At 48.4% G+C, this 14203-nt stretch overlaps 4 protein-coding genes across 4 annotated transcripts in view; 1 reads left to right on the top strand and 3 right to left on the bottom strand.

The window, feature by feature from the left end:
• Window positions 1-14203, top strand: part of LOC119399690 (probable chitinase 10) — a 685554-nt gene that overhangs the window by 64679 nt on the left and 606672 nt on the right. The gene's annotated exons all lie outside the window — the stretch shown is intronic.
• Window positions 405-1583, bottom strand: LOC125759140 (uncharacterized protein K02A2.6-like). Its single transcript, XM_049417463.1, has one exon. The coding sequence runs from the start codon at window positions 1581-1583 to the stop codon at window positions 405-407; it is 1179 nt and encodes a 392-aa protein (XP_049273420.1).
• LOC125759139 (uncharacterized) lies at window positions 3255-4232 on the bottom strand. Its single transcript, XM_049417462.1, has one exon. It carries the CDS (start codon window positions 4230-4232, stop codon window positions 3255-3257), a length of 978 nt encoding a protein of 325 aa, XP_049273419.1.
• Window positions 12696-14203, bottom strand: part of LOC119399693 (putative phospholipase B-like 2) — a 30900-nt gene continuing 29392 nt past the window's right edge. The window contains exon 12 of the mRNA XM_037666518.2: window positions 12696-13784. Coding sequence (XP_037522446.1) covers window positions 13539-13784 — 246 coding nt within the window. The 3' untranslated portion in view covers window positions 12696-13538. The remainder of the gene's footprint in view (window positions 13785-14203) is intronic.

Below are 14203 nucleotides of genomic sequence, written 5' to 3'. Positions count from 1 at the left end.
CTGAGCACAGCGGCGGAATGGATACCAAGAAATAGCAAACGCCGCCTACGGCGACTGCGGGTTAGGTGGGGCGATGAAATTGAGAAGTTTGAAAATAAATAGAGTCATCCTGCGCTGTGCTGGGTGATGAGGTCATTAAGAGGCCTTGGTCCTGCAGTAGACATGGAAAAGGCTGATGACGATGGGAATGACGGTAACCATTATCACTGTTGTAGCCTCGAGGGACGAGCAGAGCCAGAGTGGCCGTGAACGAGAACAGTAAGATGGTTTATTACTACATGAATACTGAGCACAAAAGAACACTGAGCGCCCGGTTCACAGCGCTTATATAGCCATGAAGCACCGGCGCTATCAGCGTGACGTCACACTGGCTTCTCATGACACCACACTCCTTCCTACAATGTTTATGGCCTATACCAATCGGGAGGTTTTCTTGTACGAGCACTGCGTCGAAGAGTCTGAGCACCCAGAGGAGACGCAGGTATTAGCAGAGGGGACGCTGCCGGGGCAGAGACTTGATGTGGACTTGCATTTGGTTGTTCCGAGGGAGCTGAGTCTCCGGGTGGCTCCGGCGGTGCGGTAGCAGACCTGGGAGGCTCACGAACCGGAAGGGGACGGGGGCTCGTAGGAGGGGCTTCGGACCCAGGGTCTGGAATTGAGCTGGGCACGAAACAGGGACGCTCACTGGGGCCTTCTTCGACACTCTCAAAGTAGCGCGGACGTAAATTGTCTACATGCGTGAACCTGTTTTCGGATCCTACGCGCACAAGGTACGTAACGGCACTGCACCTTCTTTCGATGACACCTATCAGCCACTTGGGATCACCTGGACGAAGGCCTTGGACCAGAACGCTTTCCCCCTCTTTGTAAGCTCTTTCCGACCCTCTTCTTTCGTCAACTTGGGCCTTTACTTTGGAGAACCGTTCTTCCATCCGTCTCTCCAGGTCTGGCTGTAGCATAGTCAGGCGAGTGCGGGGCGACCACGACAAAAACAGTTCTGCTGGTGTCTGCCCCGTGGTTGTGGTCGGTGTGTTCCGGTACCTGAACAGAAAGAGATCTATGCGGTGCTGTAGGGTCTTACTCTGGCCCGATGACCTTTCGTCGAGAAGCTGTCGCGTAAGATCCCGTTTCACCGTCTGGACGCATCTCTCGGCGCTTCCATTGGATGCGGGGTGGTAGGGAGGTGTTCTGGTGTGCCGCACTCCGTTCTTAAGCAGGAACTCTGTGAAACTCTTTGCCGTGAACTGAGGCCCGTTGTCCGTAACAACCTCCTCTGGAAGGCCATACGATGCGAACACCCCACGCAGCCTCTCGACGGTCTTCTCGGTCGTTGTTGAATTCATCACAAACACCTCCACCCACTTGGAGTGGGCATCCACCAGCACGAGGAGCCACTTGTTGTCTGCGAATGCAAAATCCAGGTGGATTCGCTGCCATCTGCGGCTCGGCCAACCCCAAGTTTGTAGTGGGGCCTTAGGTGAAGCGTTCTTCGTCAACTGACAAGTACAGCAACTTTTAACAACATTTTCAATATCTTGGGTTAACTGAGGCCACCAGACATAGCTGCGCGCGAGCATTTTCATGCGCGTAACTCCGGGGTGACCTTCATGACAAAATGCCAATACTTGGTTACGCAAACAGTGCGGAACAATTACCCGATTTCGCCACGTAACACACTGCTGATCTACCGATAGTTCATACCGGCGAACAAAGTACGGTTCCAATTCACTATCAGTGACATGCGCAGGCCAGCCATTTCTCGTGTACCACAACACTTTCGATAGCACTCTATCAGTACTCGTTTTCTTGCTGATTATGTCAGCAGACAGTGGAAGTTCATTGACCACGGAGAAAAATTGTACGTAATCTGAGACATCTCGCTCATTCGCCAACGGCAACCGCGAAAGCGCGTCAGCGTTTCCCATGTTGCTGCCTTTACGGTACACCCATCTGTAATTGTACGCCGCCAGTAACAAAGCCCATCGTTGCATGCGCGCTGCAGACATTACTGGAACTGGTCTGCCGTGCCCCAGAAGGCTGGCTAATGGCTGGTGGTCCGAATAAATGACAAAACTACGCCCAAATAGGTATTTGTGGAACTTCTTCAGCCCAAAGACCACGGCGAGAGCCTCTTTTTCAATGTGAGCATAACCTTTCTCTGCTTTGCTCAGTGCCCTAGACGCATAAGCAATAGGTTTTTCCACCTTATCGATCTTATGAAACAGAATGGCGCCCACGCCATACATGGATGCGTCACACACCAGCCCTATCTCTTTCGTTGGGTCGTAGTATGTCAAAACGTTTCCTTCCGTCAACCACGTTTTACTTTTCTGGAACACTTGCTCTGCCTCACGGGACCACTCGAAGCCTTTTTCTTGGTTCAACACGTCATACAGTGGTCTGAGTCTCGTGGCCACGTGGGGAACGAACTTTGCATAATAGTTTATCAACCCTAAGTAAGCTCTTAACTGTGCCTCATTCGCAGGTGCAGGAGCCTCCGTTATAGCTTTTACTTTTTCCTCTGACGGGCGTATGCCCTTTTCGTCCAGAACGTGCCCCAAATACAAGACAGAAGTTTGAAAGAACTTACATTTCTCTTTTTTCAGTCGAATGCCTCTTTCTAGAAACCGGGACAGCACAATTTCCACTTTGTGGAAACATTCCTCAAAGGTAGCTCCTGCTATCAGCACGTCGTCTAGATAGCACGCTACCCGATCAAGTCCTTTCAACTCCTCATCCATAACTGCCTGGAAAATCGAAGGTGCACTCGTTATGCCATAGGGTAAGCGCGTATACTTGAATAAACCCAAATGCGTGTTGATCACGACTAGCGACTGCGCTTGGGGATGCAATTCCAGCTGCTGGTATGCAGTGGACAAATCCAACACCGCGAAATATTTGCAACCGGCCAGCTTTACAAACAGATCCTCAATCACGGGAAGGGGGTACTGATCAGTTCTTAGGCATGGGTTCTAGGCATGGGTTTGAGCCTACCTTGGGTTCTACCCAAGGTAGGCGCAAAAATCTTAGCATATTTTTCAAGCAACAACGCCACTTTGTCCAAGCAAACCCCATGCACACTAGCCCAGTCTAACTTCAGTGCTGACAGCCAGTCTCGCCCCAACAGCATAGTGTTAGTACTCTCGTTTGTTTTCACGACAATTAGCGGAAGTTGCTTGTGCTGGCCATTGTGCTCTACGGAAACGTTTAGCTTCCCTTTTACCGTCAGCGGAGTGCCTCCGTAGGTTTTTAGCTTAAGACTGCATGGCTCTAAAGGTAGGCTGGGATTGCTTGCACAGTGACTCTGGTACAATTGACACAGACGCCCCTGTGTCAATCTGCATGCGCACACTTTTCTGATCTAGCTTCAAGCAAATTTCGTAGAGTCTGGTGCGCCCCTCACAGGAATAGATATTGTACAGCACATGTTCACCCGCGTCACTTTCCTCGTCTATCACGTTCGCAGCGTCTCTACCTCTGTCCCTACACATCTTCGCTAAGTGTCCAACCCGTTTACACACCCGACAACGGTACTTGCGAAATTTGCAGATAGATGCTTCATGCTCTGAGCCGCATCGGAAACAGTGCAGTCGTTCCGCCCCCCTGGTGCCAGCAGGCATCCCCGAAGTTTCTTCTCTCCAGTGTGGTGGGCGTTTCCCGCTATCTGTTTTGCGGTTAAGGGCGCTGATCATTCCTTGCGCCGACTTGGGCTGAAAATCCTGGCTTTCTTTCCGGGCCAACTCGATACTCCTAGCGATATCGCAGGCCTCTTTAAAAGCCAGCTTGCTTGTCTTTAGCAGCTCTGCTTGTGTTTCTTTGTCACAAAGTCCTGCCACAAACCGGTCGCGCAGAGCGTCGTCCAGAAACGTTCCGAAATCACAGGATGTCGCCAACCGCTTCAGCTCTACAGCGAAGGCTGTCACCGCTTGCCCATCTTGTTGGAAACAACGATTGAATTTGAAACGCTCGGCAATCACGGAAGTTTTGGGAACGTACTGCTCTTTCAGTGTCTGTACTAACTGTGCGTACGTCTTGTTTTCTGGCTTTTCTGGCTCCAGCAACGTTTTCAGAGTTTTATAGGCCTTCTTTCCTATTGCCGTTATGAACACTGACACCTTCAGGTCGTCGCTCACCTGGGAGGCCTTCAGGAAGTGGTCGAACCGCTCCACGTAGGACTGAAAATCTTCGTCACCGTCCTCGATGAACTGATCGAACCTTCCCAACGTCGCCATCCTGCCTTCGCAGCGCTTCGGAACCGCCGCTAATGGTGTCTTGTAGCCCAGTGGAATTCGGATCCCATCTTCGTCGCCAGTCTGTTGTAGCCTCGAGGGACGAGCAGAGCCAGAGTGGCCGTGAACGAGAACAGTAAGATGGTTTATTACTACATGAATACTAAGCACAAAAGAACACTGAGCGCCCGGTTCACAGCGCTTATATAGCCATGAAGCACCGGCGCTATCAGCGTGACGTCACACTGGCTTCGCATGACACCACAATCACCATCATGATATAGAGCAGAACCAGGAAACTTCATGTCCTTATTATCAGCATGGCTGGTTCACTAAAGGAGTTATTGCTTTCAGCCAGAGAAGTTGGGTCCCGAATGCACAGATACCTTACGCCAGCATTATTAGCAACAGAGAACTTGACCCAATCCTCACGCTCGACATATCATTAGTAGTGAGGATACCTTGGCAATGGCGTGGGGGAACTTCCGAAATAAAATGTTTGTGCATTCGCTTCCACTCTTCTTCATTACATTTATTCGTGGATGACGTGTAACGTCCTACAATAGGACCATGAAACACACCGTGTGACAGGACGCCAAACCGGCTACCTTCTGCTGAGCAGCAGAGCGGTGTAGCCACCAATAGTAATAATAATAATAATAATATTATTATTATTATTATTATTATTATTATTATTATTATTATTATTATTATTATTATTATTATTATTATTATTATTATTATTATTATTATTATTATTATTATTATTGGGGGTTTTGCGTGCCAAATCCACGTTATGATTATGAGGCACGCCTTAGGGAAGGGCTTCGGAAATTAGTACCATCGGGTGTTCGTTAACAAGGGCCTCTAGTTTTTCGCCTCCATCGAAATGCGACCGCCGCGGTGGGGATCGAACACGTGACCTTCGAGTCAGCTGCCGAGCCCCGTGACCTCTGCACCACCGCGGCGCACTAGCCGCCAATACGAATGATTAACTTCGCATTGGTGAACCGGATGAATCCGTCGGTTAGACGAAGGAAGCGAAAATTAGAGCGCCCGCGGCGGGAGATATGACCTAGAATGATCACAAAGCCTTGCGCAGGATGTTCGGGTCCAGAACGAACGTACTGAAGGACCCTGGCCTCAGGAAAGCATGTTTCATTGCGCTTTGGCTCATAAATATTTTGCGTACACACAAGTCCTACAAGTCCTCACTGTGTTGAGGTCTCTCATGACCACGATGCGCACACTTCTCAACGGAATGACTACTACGTCAGCTCAATGTGCTCTGCAAGTTCTGGTTTCCTTGGAGCCAGTCCTTGCGAGTCTTTTTAACACGAAAGTGTTTTATGCCGGGGTCCACCAAGGCTCCACTGACGTACTTCCGTCACGGATATGACGTTGTAAAATATAAAGACTAACAATTGGCAAAGAAAAAAACTATAAGAAAAAGTTCCGTCACCGGGAGTCGAACTTATGACCCCTCGCTCCGCAGCGTGCGGCGCAAAACGATTAGGCCACATACGGCACGTTCTTTGCCATGCTAACGGCAAGCTATTTATATGCACCATTTGCCGGTGACGGTACTCTGAGATCGGTACATCAACGTGTTTTCGTTATCATTAGCGAGATGACGCGAAGGGCTCGAAGAGCGCACTTTAAAGGTCGACGCCCCACGCGTCGCGATGAGTGCGCGCCTCTACAGGGCGTGGTGGCTCGTGTGCGCGCTTATCTCTTGATCACGGTGGTTTGTACGTCTTGTGCTCTCAAGTTTGCGTTGAGAGCACGAAGGTCACTTCGCTCACTGCAGCGGCCGCTTTTGCGAAAGGAGCGTGCTGCTCACACAAAAATAAATTACGACTGTGACAGTTCGCGCTCATCCTGTGTATGTTCGTTCCGTGCGTCCTTTCTGCTTGAGCAGCGCGTTGCAAGTTTTGAGCTGCTTGCCGTTCTTCGCATGACATTACAATTTGTTGCTATAGCATTCATTCCTTCGCCGTTGGGGCGAAATAATGCCCAACAAACGCTCAACTACGTCTGTGAAGACACGTTTAACTTTGTTGTTATGCAGATTCCTATGAAAGAGGGATCAGCCGTGTTTTTTAACATCTCGGATTCTAGCCTACTATTAGACAACCGCAGAGGAATCCGCGGAGGATTTCTCTGTTTTGACTGTCTGTATTTGTGCGGTAAACACTGATGTGATGTGTGTGCGCGTATTACTTGTTTCCTCTTTCCTCCTTGCTCTCTCTATTCTTTTTTCTCCCCTTCCCCCTCTCTCCTGTGTAGGGTAGCAAACCGGGTACGACCTGGTTAACCTCCCTGTCTTTCCTTCGCTTTTATCTCTCTCTCTCTTGCGTACACACATTTGTGGAACGTGTGTCTTCTTTTCTTTCGATGACAGTTTTAGATGGTGTCGCATCCGATAAATATGATTGCATGTGTGGAGAACATTTAGCGTCTTAATACTTTTATTGACGCACTGCCTTCATAATCTGAATCCGCCACTTCAACTTCAAATTCTATCCGGACTATCCCGATCCGAGACAGCCGTCCTCTGCCGCCTGAGGCTTGGAGTGCCATTCACGAACAGTTTTGCTTACGGAATCGCAATGGCATAGTGCTGCCTGTAATCATTGTGGTAGCGAGGAAACCATTTCACACGTCCTTTGTCATTGTCCTCACTACAGCTTCCGGAGACGACAGCTCTCAACAACGTTAGCACGCGTCCATGGCCATCTGCTTTCCAAGCAATCATTTCTGGAAGGCCGGAACGTTCGAGCTTCCAACCAGAAAGCGACGAAGGCGGGACTGAAGTTGCTGCGGTCAACCGGCCTCGCTGAACGGCTATGACACTCCCGTGCTTGAGTGCGTGAGTGGTTTTTTTTTTTCTTCGTGTGTTTTAACCCTGTCTCCTTTTCTCCTTTCCTCAACCTTCTGTACCACCTTACTCCGTCCCCAGTGAAGGGCAAACATCCTCATAATTTTCTTCTGGTTAACCTCCTTGCCCTCGACTTAACCTTTCTCTCGCTCTATCTATCTCTGTAAAATTACTTCCAGCATATTACTGCCATTGCTAGTGCTGAGTGCCACTTAACCATATTAACGTGTGCTACAGTTATACTTGAAGTGTTCCGAGTGTACATACATGACCACCAATGAGGTTGACCACCCATCCTAGCGCGCTATTTTCACTTCAGCAAAAGCTGTTGAGAGAGAAAACAAACGAACCAATTACGCCTCGTTTCACTACTTTTTCGTCATAAGGAAACGCGTAATAAAAGACGCATGCAACCGCTGAAACGCTTAGTCAGTCAGTCATTTTGTCAAGTTAGGCCTCCGAAAATATGAAGACATGCCCCAAAAATATGCGTACATCTCCAAAACCACTGCGCAGGTTTTTATTAACTACAGTGCATGCGGGCTTTAAAGTGCCCGTGTTGTTGTAATCGTCGTCTCGTGGTTGTTGTGTTGTGTTGCCTCTGATCTTGGTAGCTCTGCAAAGCCATGTGAGCTTCAGAAAGCTGCGATGCATCCGATCTTGGAGGCACTGCAAAGGCACGTCAGGGGCAGAACGGTTTCGTGGGGGAAGGGAGGATCAATATAATATCGACTGAAAAGGAGCAAAAGAAGGCTGCTTCATACTGCAAATTGTCTTACCGGAACACATGGAACCCTGTGAGTTTGAGCCATAGCTTCATCTATCAGGACTTAGATTATGCCAATTTCCGTATTAAGCTTCGGAGCATCGTTCCAGCTTTGTATTCCCTACTTTACTCAGTTGATATCCTAAAGCACCGTACTTCGGAGCTTTCCGACCTGAGCCGGGAAGTGCGGTAGACATATGATATCTCACCTTCCCGTTATGAGCTCGCGTTTAACCTCTTATTCAAAGGATGTCTATGAGAGTATAATTGGTGCACCCTTCTTTCTTTCATTCTTTTACACCCCCTTTCCCCTTCCCAAGTGAAGGATAGCAAATCAGAGACTTCCTCTGGCTAACCTGCCTGTCTTTTCTTTATTTTTCTATCTCTCTCCCTCGCCCAGTTGCACTGTTCGCCTAAGCCGGGGGTCTCAAACACGCGACATATCGCTAGCGGCCCGCGGATTCACAAGCAATAAAATTTCGTGACTTTGCTTAATGGTGTTCGCATTATTTTCTCGCCTATTGCGATTAATAACGCTTTGTTCGGGTAAGCTACAGAGACGGGACTGGTCTCAAGCATATTTTTCCTGTGGCACCCCATGTGGACACTATGTGTTGAAACATCACCGTAGAAGAAAAGCTCTATCTCTATCTCGGAATTTTAGTCGTTCTGCAGATCGGTATCGATATCTTTCTCGAAACCTTCTTCAAAACCCCTTCGGATATGACCCATATGTGAGATATGGGAAAGACGCTCTTTCAAATGGCAATGTTAGGTGACAATTATTATAATCCCCCACCCCCGTTCCGACTTTCTTCACTTTCCCGGCCCTTGTTGAACTAAATTTCGGGACTGCGGCCCGCTAGCTGAGATGAGTTTAAGACCCCTGGCCTAAGCGGACGACCTGTTCATTGTCGCCCCCGACGAGGCATCTGTATGCACTTTCATGGGTGTCATGGTGAATTAGCGCAGGAGGAGTGCCGCAAGGCTTAAAAGCCCGAAACGCTCATCTGTATTTCAACACCGCTCCATCTATTCCGCCGCCCTTTCACGTGAAAACAACGGTGCGAATCTCCGGCGTCCTCTAGAAAGCAGGTGGCCTGCCTCGTGTTAATTGGCAACAAGCTAAAGGGGAACTTCAAACTGCGTAATTCAGGAAACAGAGCTTTTCCTTGTTCCTCACCCATTCACGCGTGAATTCCCCGTTCGCTTCCTTTTAGATGCGAAGTATCTTAAGGCGGAGCTCAATCCGGTGATGGTGGTGGTGGTGGTGGTGGTGTGCGGCGTGACCACCCTTACTGCGCATGCGCATACCCTCTCCACACACCTCCTCTCCACTCACCCTCTCACCTACCCCTACCCCTCTCCACTTTCCCTCTTCCCTCACCCTCTCCCCTCCCCCTCTCCACTTTCCCTCTCCCCTCACTCTCTCCCCTTCCACTCTCCACTTTCCCTCTCCCCTCCCCCTCTCTCCTCCCTCTTTCCACTCTTCCTCTGAAACGCGAGCTAGACATGACGAAATTCTCTCCTGCGCAACGCCGCGATGAGCTCGAGCGCATGCGCGTCCCCTCCCCTTCTCTCTCCTCTCCTACGCTGCCTCCCTCTCGCTCGCCTGTCGACCGCGTTCCCCGCTCGCCCTGTGAGAATTAACGGCCAGGCTAGATGGAAGATACGACGCGCGTAGCGTCGCTCTTCGCGTTCCACGACGCGAGGTCGGTAGCATGCCCAACGAACGCCAACGGAACGCGATCGTGCAAGTGCTCCGGCTTCGCATCGCCTCATGGTCCCCTTTAGCGGGAGATGGTGTAATTTTCTTTTTTCGGATTTGTGTAGCGTGCAAAGAAACGGAATTCTCACATTTTGGAACTATATACCCCCGAAATGAAACAATCTGTCGCAGTTCTGTAAGCTGCGACTTGAAAAAAATATTGATTTAATATGCATGCGAGCTTTCGTTTTCTCATAAAACAAGATTTTATCCCATTCTTTGTGCAACCTTGCTGAGAATGTGCTCGTCAATAGAAGGTGTTCCTTCGATGGTTCCCATGTAGCGCTCTAACAATTTGCATAATCGAAAGAATGTTGGGCTTCCCTGCCCGCCCCAACAGACTTACAAACACACACACACGCGTAAACACACACATTTAATGTGCCTGAAATGCGGAATGTCGATGCCACATTCAATGTGGCTCGAAGAGGAGGGCTGTCGAAAGTGTACAATGAGCAAAGCCAAGGAGGTTTTCAAAAACTGGAACGCACCTCCACGAAATGAATGATTACGAGTAGGCGAAGCTAGGTCCTAAGGTCCATAATGTTTGCGTTGTAGTCGCCGACTAGTATAAAGGGTTCATCTTTAAAAGGCGCGAAAAAACCACAACGGACAGGTAGGAAGGAGACAGGACGACGCGCTACTAACGAACTTCAACCAACTCGCCCAACTGTCCCTGCTAAGTTAGTATAAAGGGTTTGCGCTTGTAGGAGTTTTATAATGTTCTATAAAAATTACGGTTGATATTAGTGTACTGTTCAACCTTTTTTTTTGTCTCACATATGTTACCCGAGCGTTGCCCCATATAATGTAAATTCAGTGACACAAAGTGACATAGAGAGTCGACGACAAAACTCGGTGCTAAGGTCCATAATGTGGATGTTGAACTCGCCAACTAGTATAAAGGGTTTGTGCTTGTAGGTGCTTTATATTGTTTTGTCACAATTATGATTGTTGTTTGTCTATTGTGAACCTTTTCTTTTTATTCACATACACATATATGTGTCGACTATAGCAACGGTTTTCTAACCACCATGACAGCAGACAGTGATCGTTGACGACAAAGCTCGGTCCTAAGGTCCATAATTTCTACGTTGAAATCGCCGACTAGCATAAAGGGTTTGTGCTTCTAGGTGTTTTATATTGCTCTGTCACAATTATGATTGATATTAGTCTATTGTTAAACCCTTTTTAGGGGATTTTACACGGTGCTGTGCCGTGAGCACGGACACCACACAACGGACAAGCCTAGACCCTAAGGTACTTCGCCCCTAAAAAGCCTTGGGTACAGCTTGACGCTGCTGCAGGACGAATTTGAGCAATGGCTGCTATGTGATCTCACCCTTCCTTCTGCTTCCATAACAACACCACTCGTAAAACAGTCGACAAGCCCAGGGGTTGTTGACCTGCGTTGTCGTGTCCTACAAGGTCTGGCACAGCTCTCACGGCTACAGCAGGCGCCGCGATAACCACAGCGCTTCCTATGCTCATAAATTGGTGTCAGGCACACGGATATCGAGCAAGTCTAGTGATTTCGAGGAGTGTATGCACACCTGGTAGTTCGCTAGTGACGATGGTAACTTACAGACTAGCGTAGCTAACCAAAATTTAGGTCAAGCAAGCGTGCGCTGATGGACGTTTGCGTCACAAGCTGATCATCACTCTTGAGCCAATTTTGAGCTGATATTTTACTAGGATACAATAACGCAGGCAGTATTTTTTTTTAGCGCGGGGGGCAGGGAGGTGGGGTTCGTTCGACCGTACGTTATGTGTGTTCGTGCGTGCGTTTGTATGTGTGCTTTTATATGTACACGTGAAAAATTGAAATGAAGCCCTCCAACCCTGGACCCTGGCTAGGCCAGTGCTACGATACTTACTTTACCAGCTAGTAAGTCGGTAGCAGCCATGGGCAGTTAAGGAAAGCAAGGTGGTGCCCTTGCTACCGAATGTGATCGAGCTAGAGCATAACTATATGATTTCCATGATATAAGCTTTCTCGCCCTCCATCGGGCAGCTAATCATTCGGAGATGACGATGCATCACCATGCATCGATCTCCATAGCTGTTTAAACTGCACTGGTGTACGCTTTACGCACACCAGTGCAATTTATGGACGGGCCTGATGACACGTACCGCCTCAGCTACAGTACACCCAGTGTTCTTTCTAGATCCGACCCATTGTTCAGGGATGTGTTCGCTTCTTCTATCGATGATAACCATACGCCGGTCCCACGTTTTCAGCTTCTGTGCCTCTTAGAAAATTTTCGTTCTTCTCTCGATGCCGGGCAACCTTCCCTGGTCCGGACATCAACTGTCACCCACCAAACCGATACTGGCTGGCAACAGCCATTGCGGCAAAGCCCGCATCGCGTATCTAATACGGAACGTCGTGTTGCTAATAAACACGACGATATGCTTCGCCGCTCTTGAGCCTCCTCTTGAGCAATGATATGGACAGACCTATTCGACCTTCCAAACGTCAGGGCAGGGACGAACTCCGAGCACGAGCCGCACTCTCGAGCCAAGCTTCGAAAACGTTGACCCACTAGCTCCTCTTCCTAAAATTATTGTTGTGTGTGCTGTTGTTGTTGTGGTCATTGTTGTTGTTGTTGTTGTTGTTGTTGTTGTTGTTGTTGTTGTTGTTGTTGTTCCTAAGACACTTGGCGCAACCCACTTCGGGGGATAGGCCATGAAATTACCTTCGCTACAATAGGAAGCTTTCTTTTTCTTCGGGCATAGCACTAGCACCAGCACGAATTCGATTATCAAAACAAACAAATCTACAGGCTTGAATGCAATCAAATTCGAAGAGGGTTCATTAATGTTTATCCTCACTTTAATACACTAGTAAGAAAATACGTACGTGCGCAAACGCGCGCGCGCGCGCGCGCGCGCGTGTGTGTGTGTGTGTGTGTGCGTGTGCGCGCGTGCGTGTGTGCGTGTGTGTGTGTGTGTGTGTGTGTGTGTGTGTGTGTGTGTGTGTGTGTGTTCATTGATCCGTTGCGCTGTAACAATGCCACATATGTTAGAACAAAGACAGAGGACATCAGTCTATTTGGTTTATTTCCAGTACAATACGCACAAGGGCACACAGATAGCGAATGATTACCAACATGTGGACTTCAACATGATTATACAAGGTAAGCCTCAATGCGAGAACACAATAGAAAAACACGTATGAAGACCGAAAGTTGAAAAAAACTCGAAAATCGCAATGTCGCATAACGTGATGCTTGGGCTTATTTAATACTCCACTTGAGCAATGACATGGACAGACATATATGTATGCCGTAAATACCTGAGCAGTGCCTGTTTAATGTTTGTACGTGCGGCCAACCACAACCTAGCAACCAGCTTCGTAAGAGTTCCCAGTCTTGCCGTGAGTTCGAGCCACGCAATGAACTAGCGTGCTCGCGGTAGCTCTCATTAGATGAAACTTTGGAAGGATCTCACGTTAGATTAATTGCTAAGATCCGCTTAAAAACAAGTGGTACGAATGTGAAATAAATTCTATGCGAACATTACTGGTCCAGCTTTTCGGGATGTCGTTACATCACAGTACAACTCGCAGTTCATTACCTACTTATAAAAAAAACGTACTTACGTAGCAATTCGAAGCAACCACAGCCTAATTAGTTTTCGCAGCGTTTAAATTAAGGGGGAAAGAACTCTTTGGTATCCGCGATGTCAATGAGACATAACAGCGCCTTAGTTTCGGCGCAAGATTTTATGCAAAGCAACCTATGACGATTCTCTTTTTCCACTGCATTGTCAGTCAATTGAATTCACATAGGGTCTAAGAAGAAGGACTTCAGGGGAATAAACTAAACGTCGCGGTAGCTTTCGTTCAGCACGCTCACAGTGGTGACAGCTCGGTACAGCGGCTCGTGGTGCTTAAAAGAAAATAATAATTTCTTCATCCGTTACGGAGTTGCCCGTTTGTTCGATCTCATATTTGAGTTCTTCCGGCGGCATCAAGAGCCAGCGATGAATGAATGGCTCAAACTTCCAGAGGTCAGGATGGCCCTCGTGACGGTCCTTGAAGCCGGATGTGCTCCAGCGGAACGGAGGCTGCTGTGTCCAGGTAGGTCCACTCACAGACACGAACTCGAGCTTCTCGAACAAGGACGAGTTTGTTAGCTGAAGAAGAGAGTCGACAAAACAGGGGTTAAAGAAACACGCAGAGATTGTTGGGGGGGCTCGCTTTCTCGTTTGACACAGCCACATGAAACCAGCAGACAAATAAGCCAAGAAAAGTGTATTGGGCTTTTCTGTTCCTTTTTAACTGTAGCTTAGTAATTACGACATAAATTGAAGTTAATTAAAGTGGACCAAGGCAACACTCCTTCCATCGATGAGGCCAGAACCCGCAACCTTCGAATTACACGTGGCAAAAAGCGTGTTCCACATTATCCTCTTGAGCTACGAGTGCCGGCTAACACCCCCTGTAATGAAGCGTATAAAAATACCCAACAAAGTGGACGAGGGAGCGCCCTCTGTCGTAACTCAAGTGATAGAGCATTGTATGCGTAATTCGAATGTTGCGGGTTCTGGGCCCA

This window comes from Rhipicephalus sanguineus, chromosome 7 (assembly GCF_013339695.2).
Source record: "Rhipicephalus sanguineus isolate Rsan-2018 chromosome 7, BIME_Rsan_1.4, whole genome shotgun sequence".
Lineage (NCBI taxonomy): Eukaryota > Metazoa > Arthropoda > Arachnida > Ixodida > Ixodidae > Rhipicephalus > Rhipicephalus sanguineus.
This window is presented reverse-complemented; position numbering and strand designations above follow the sequence as displayed.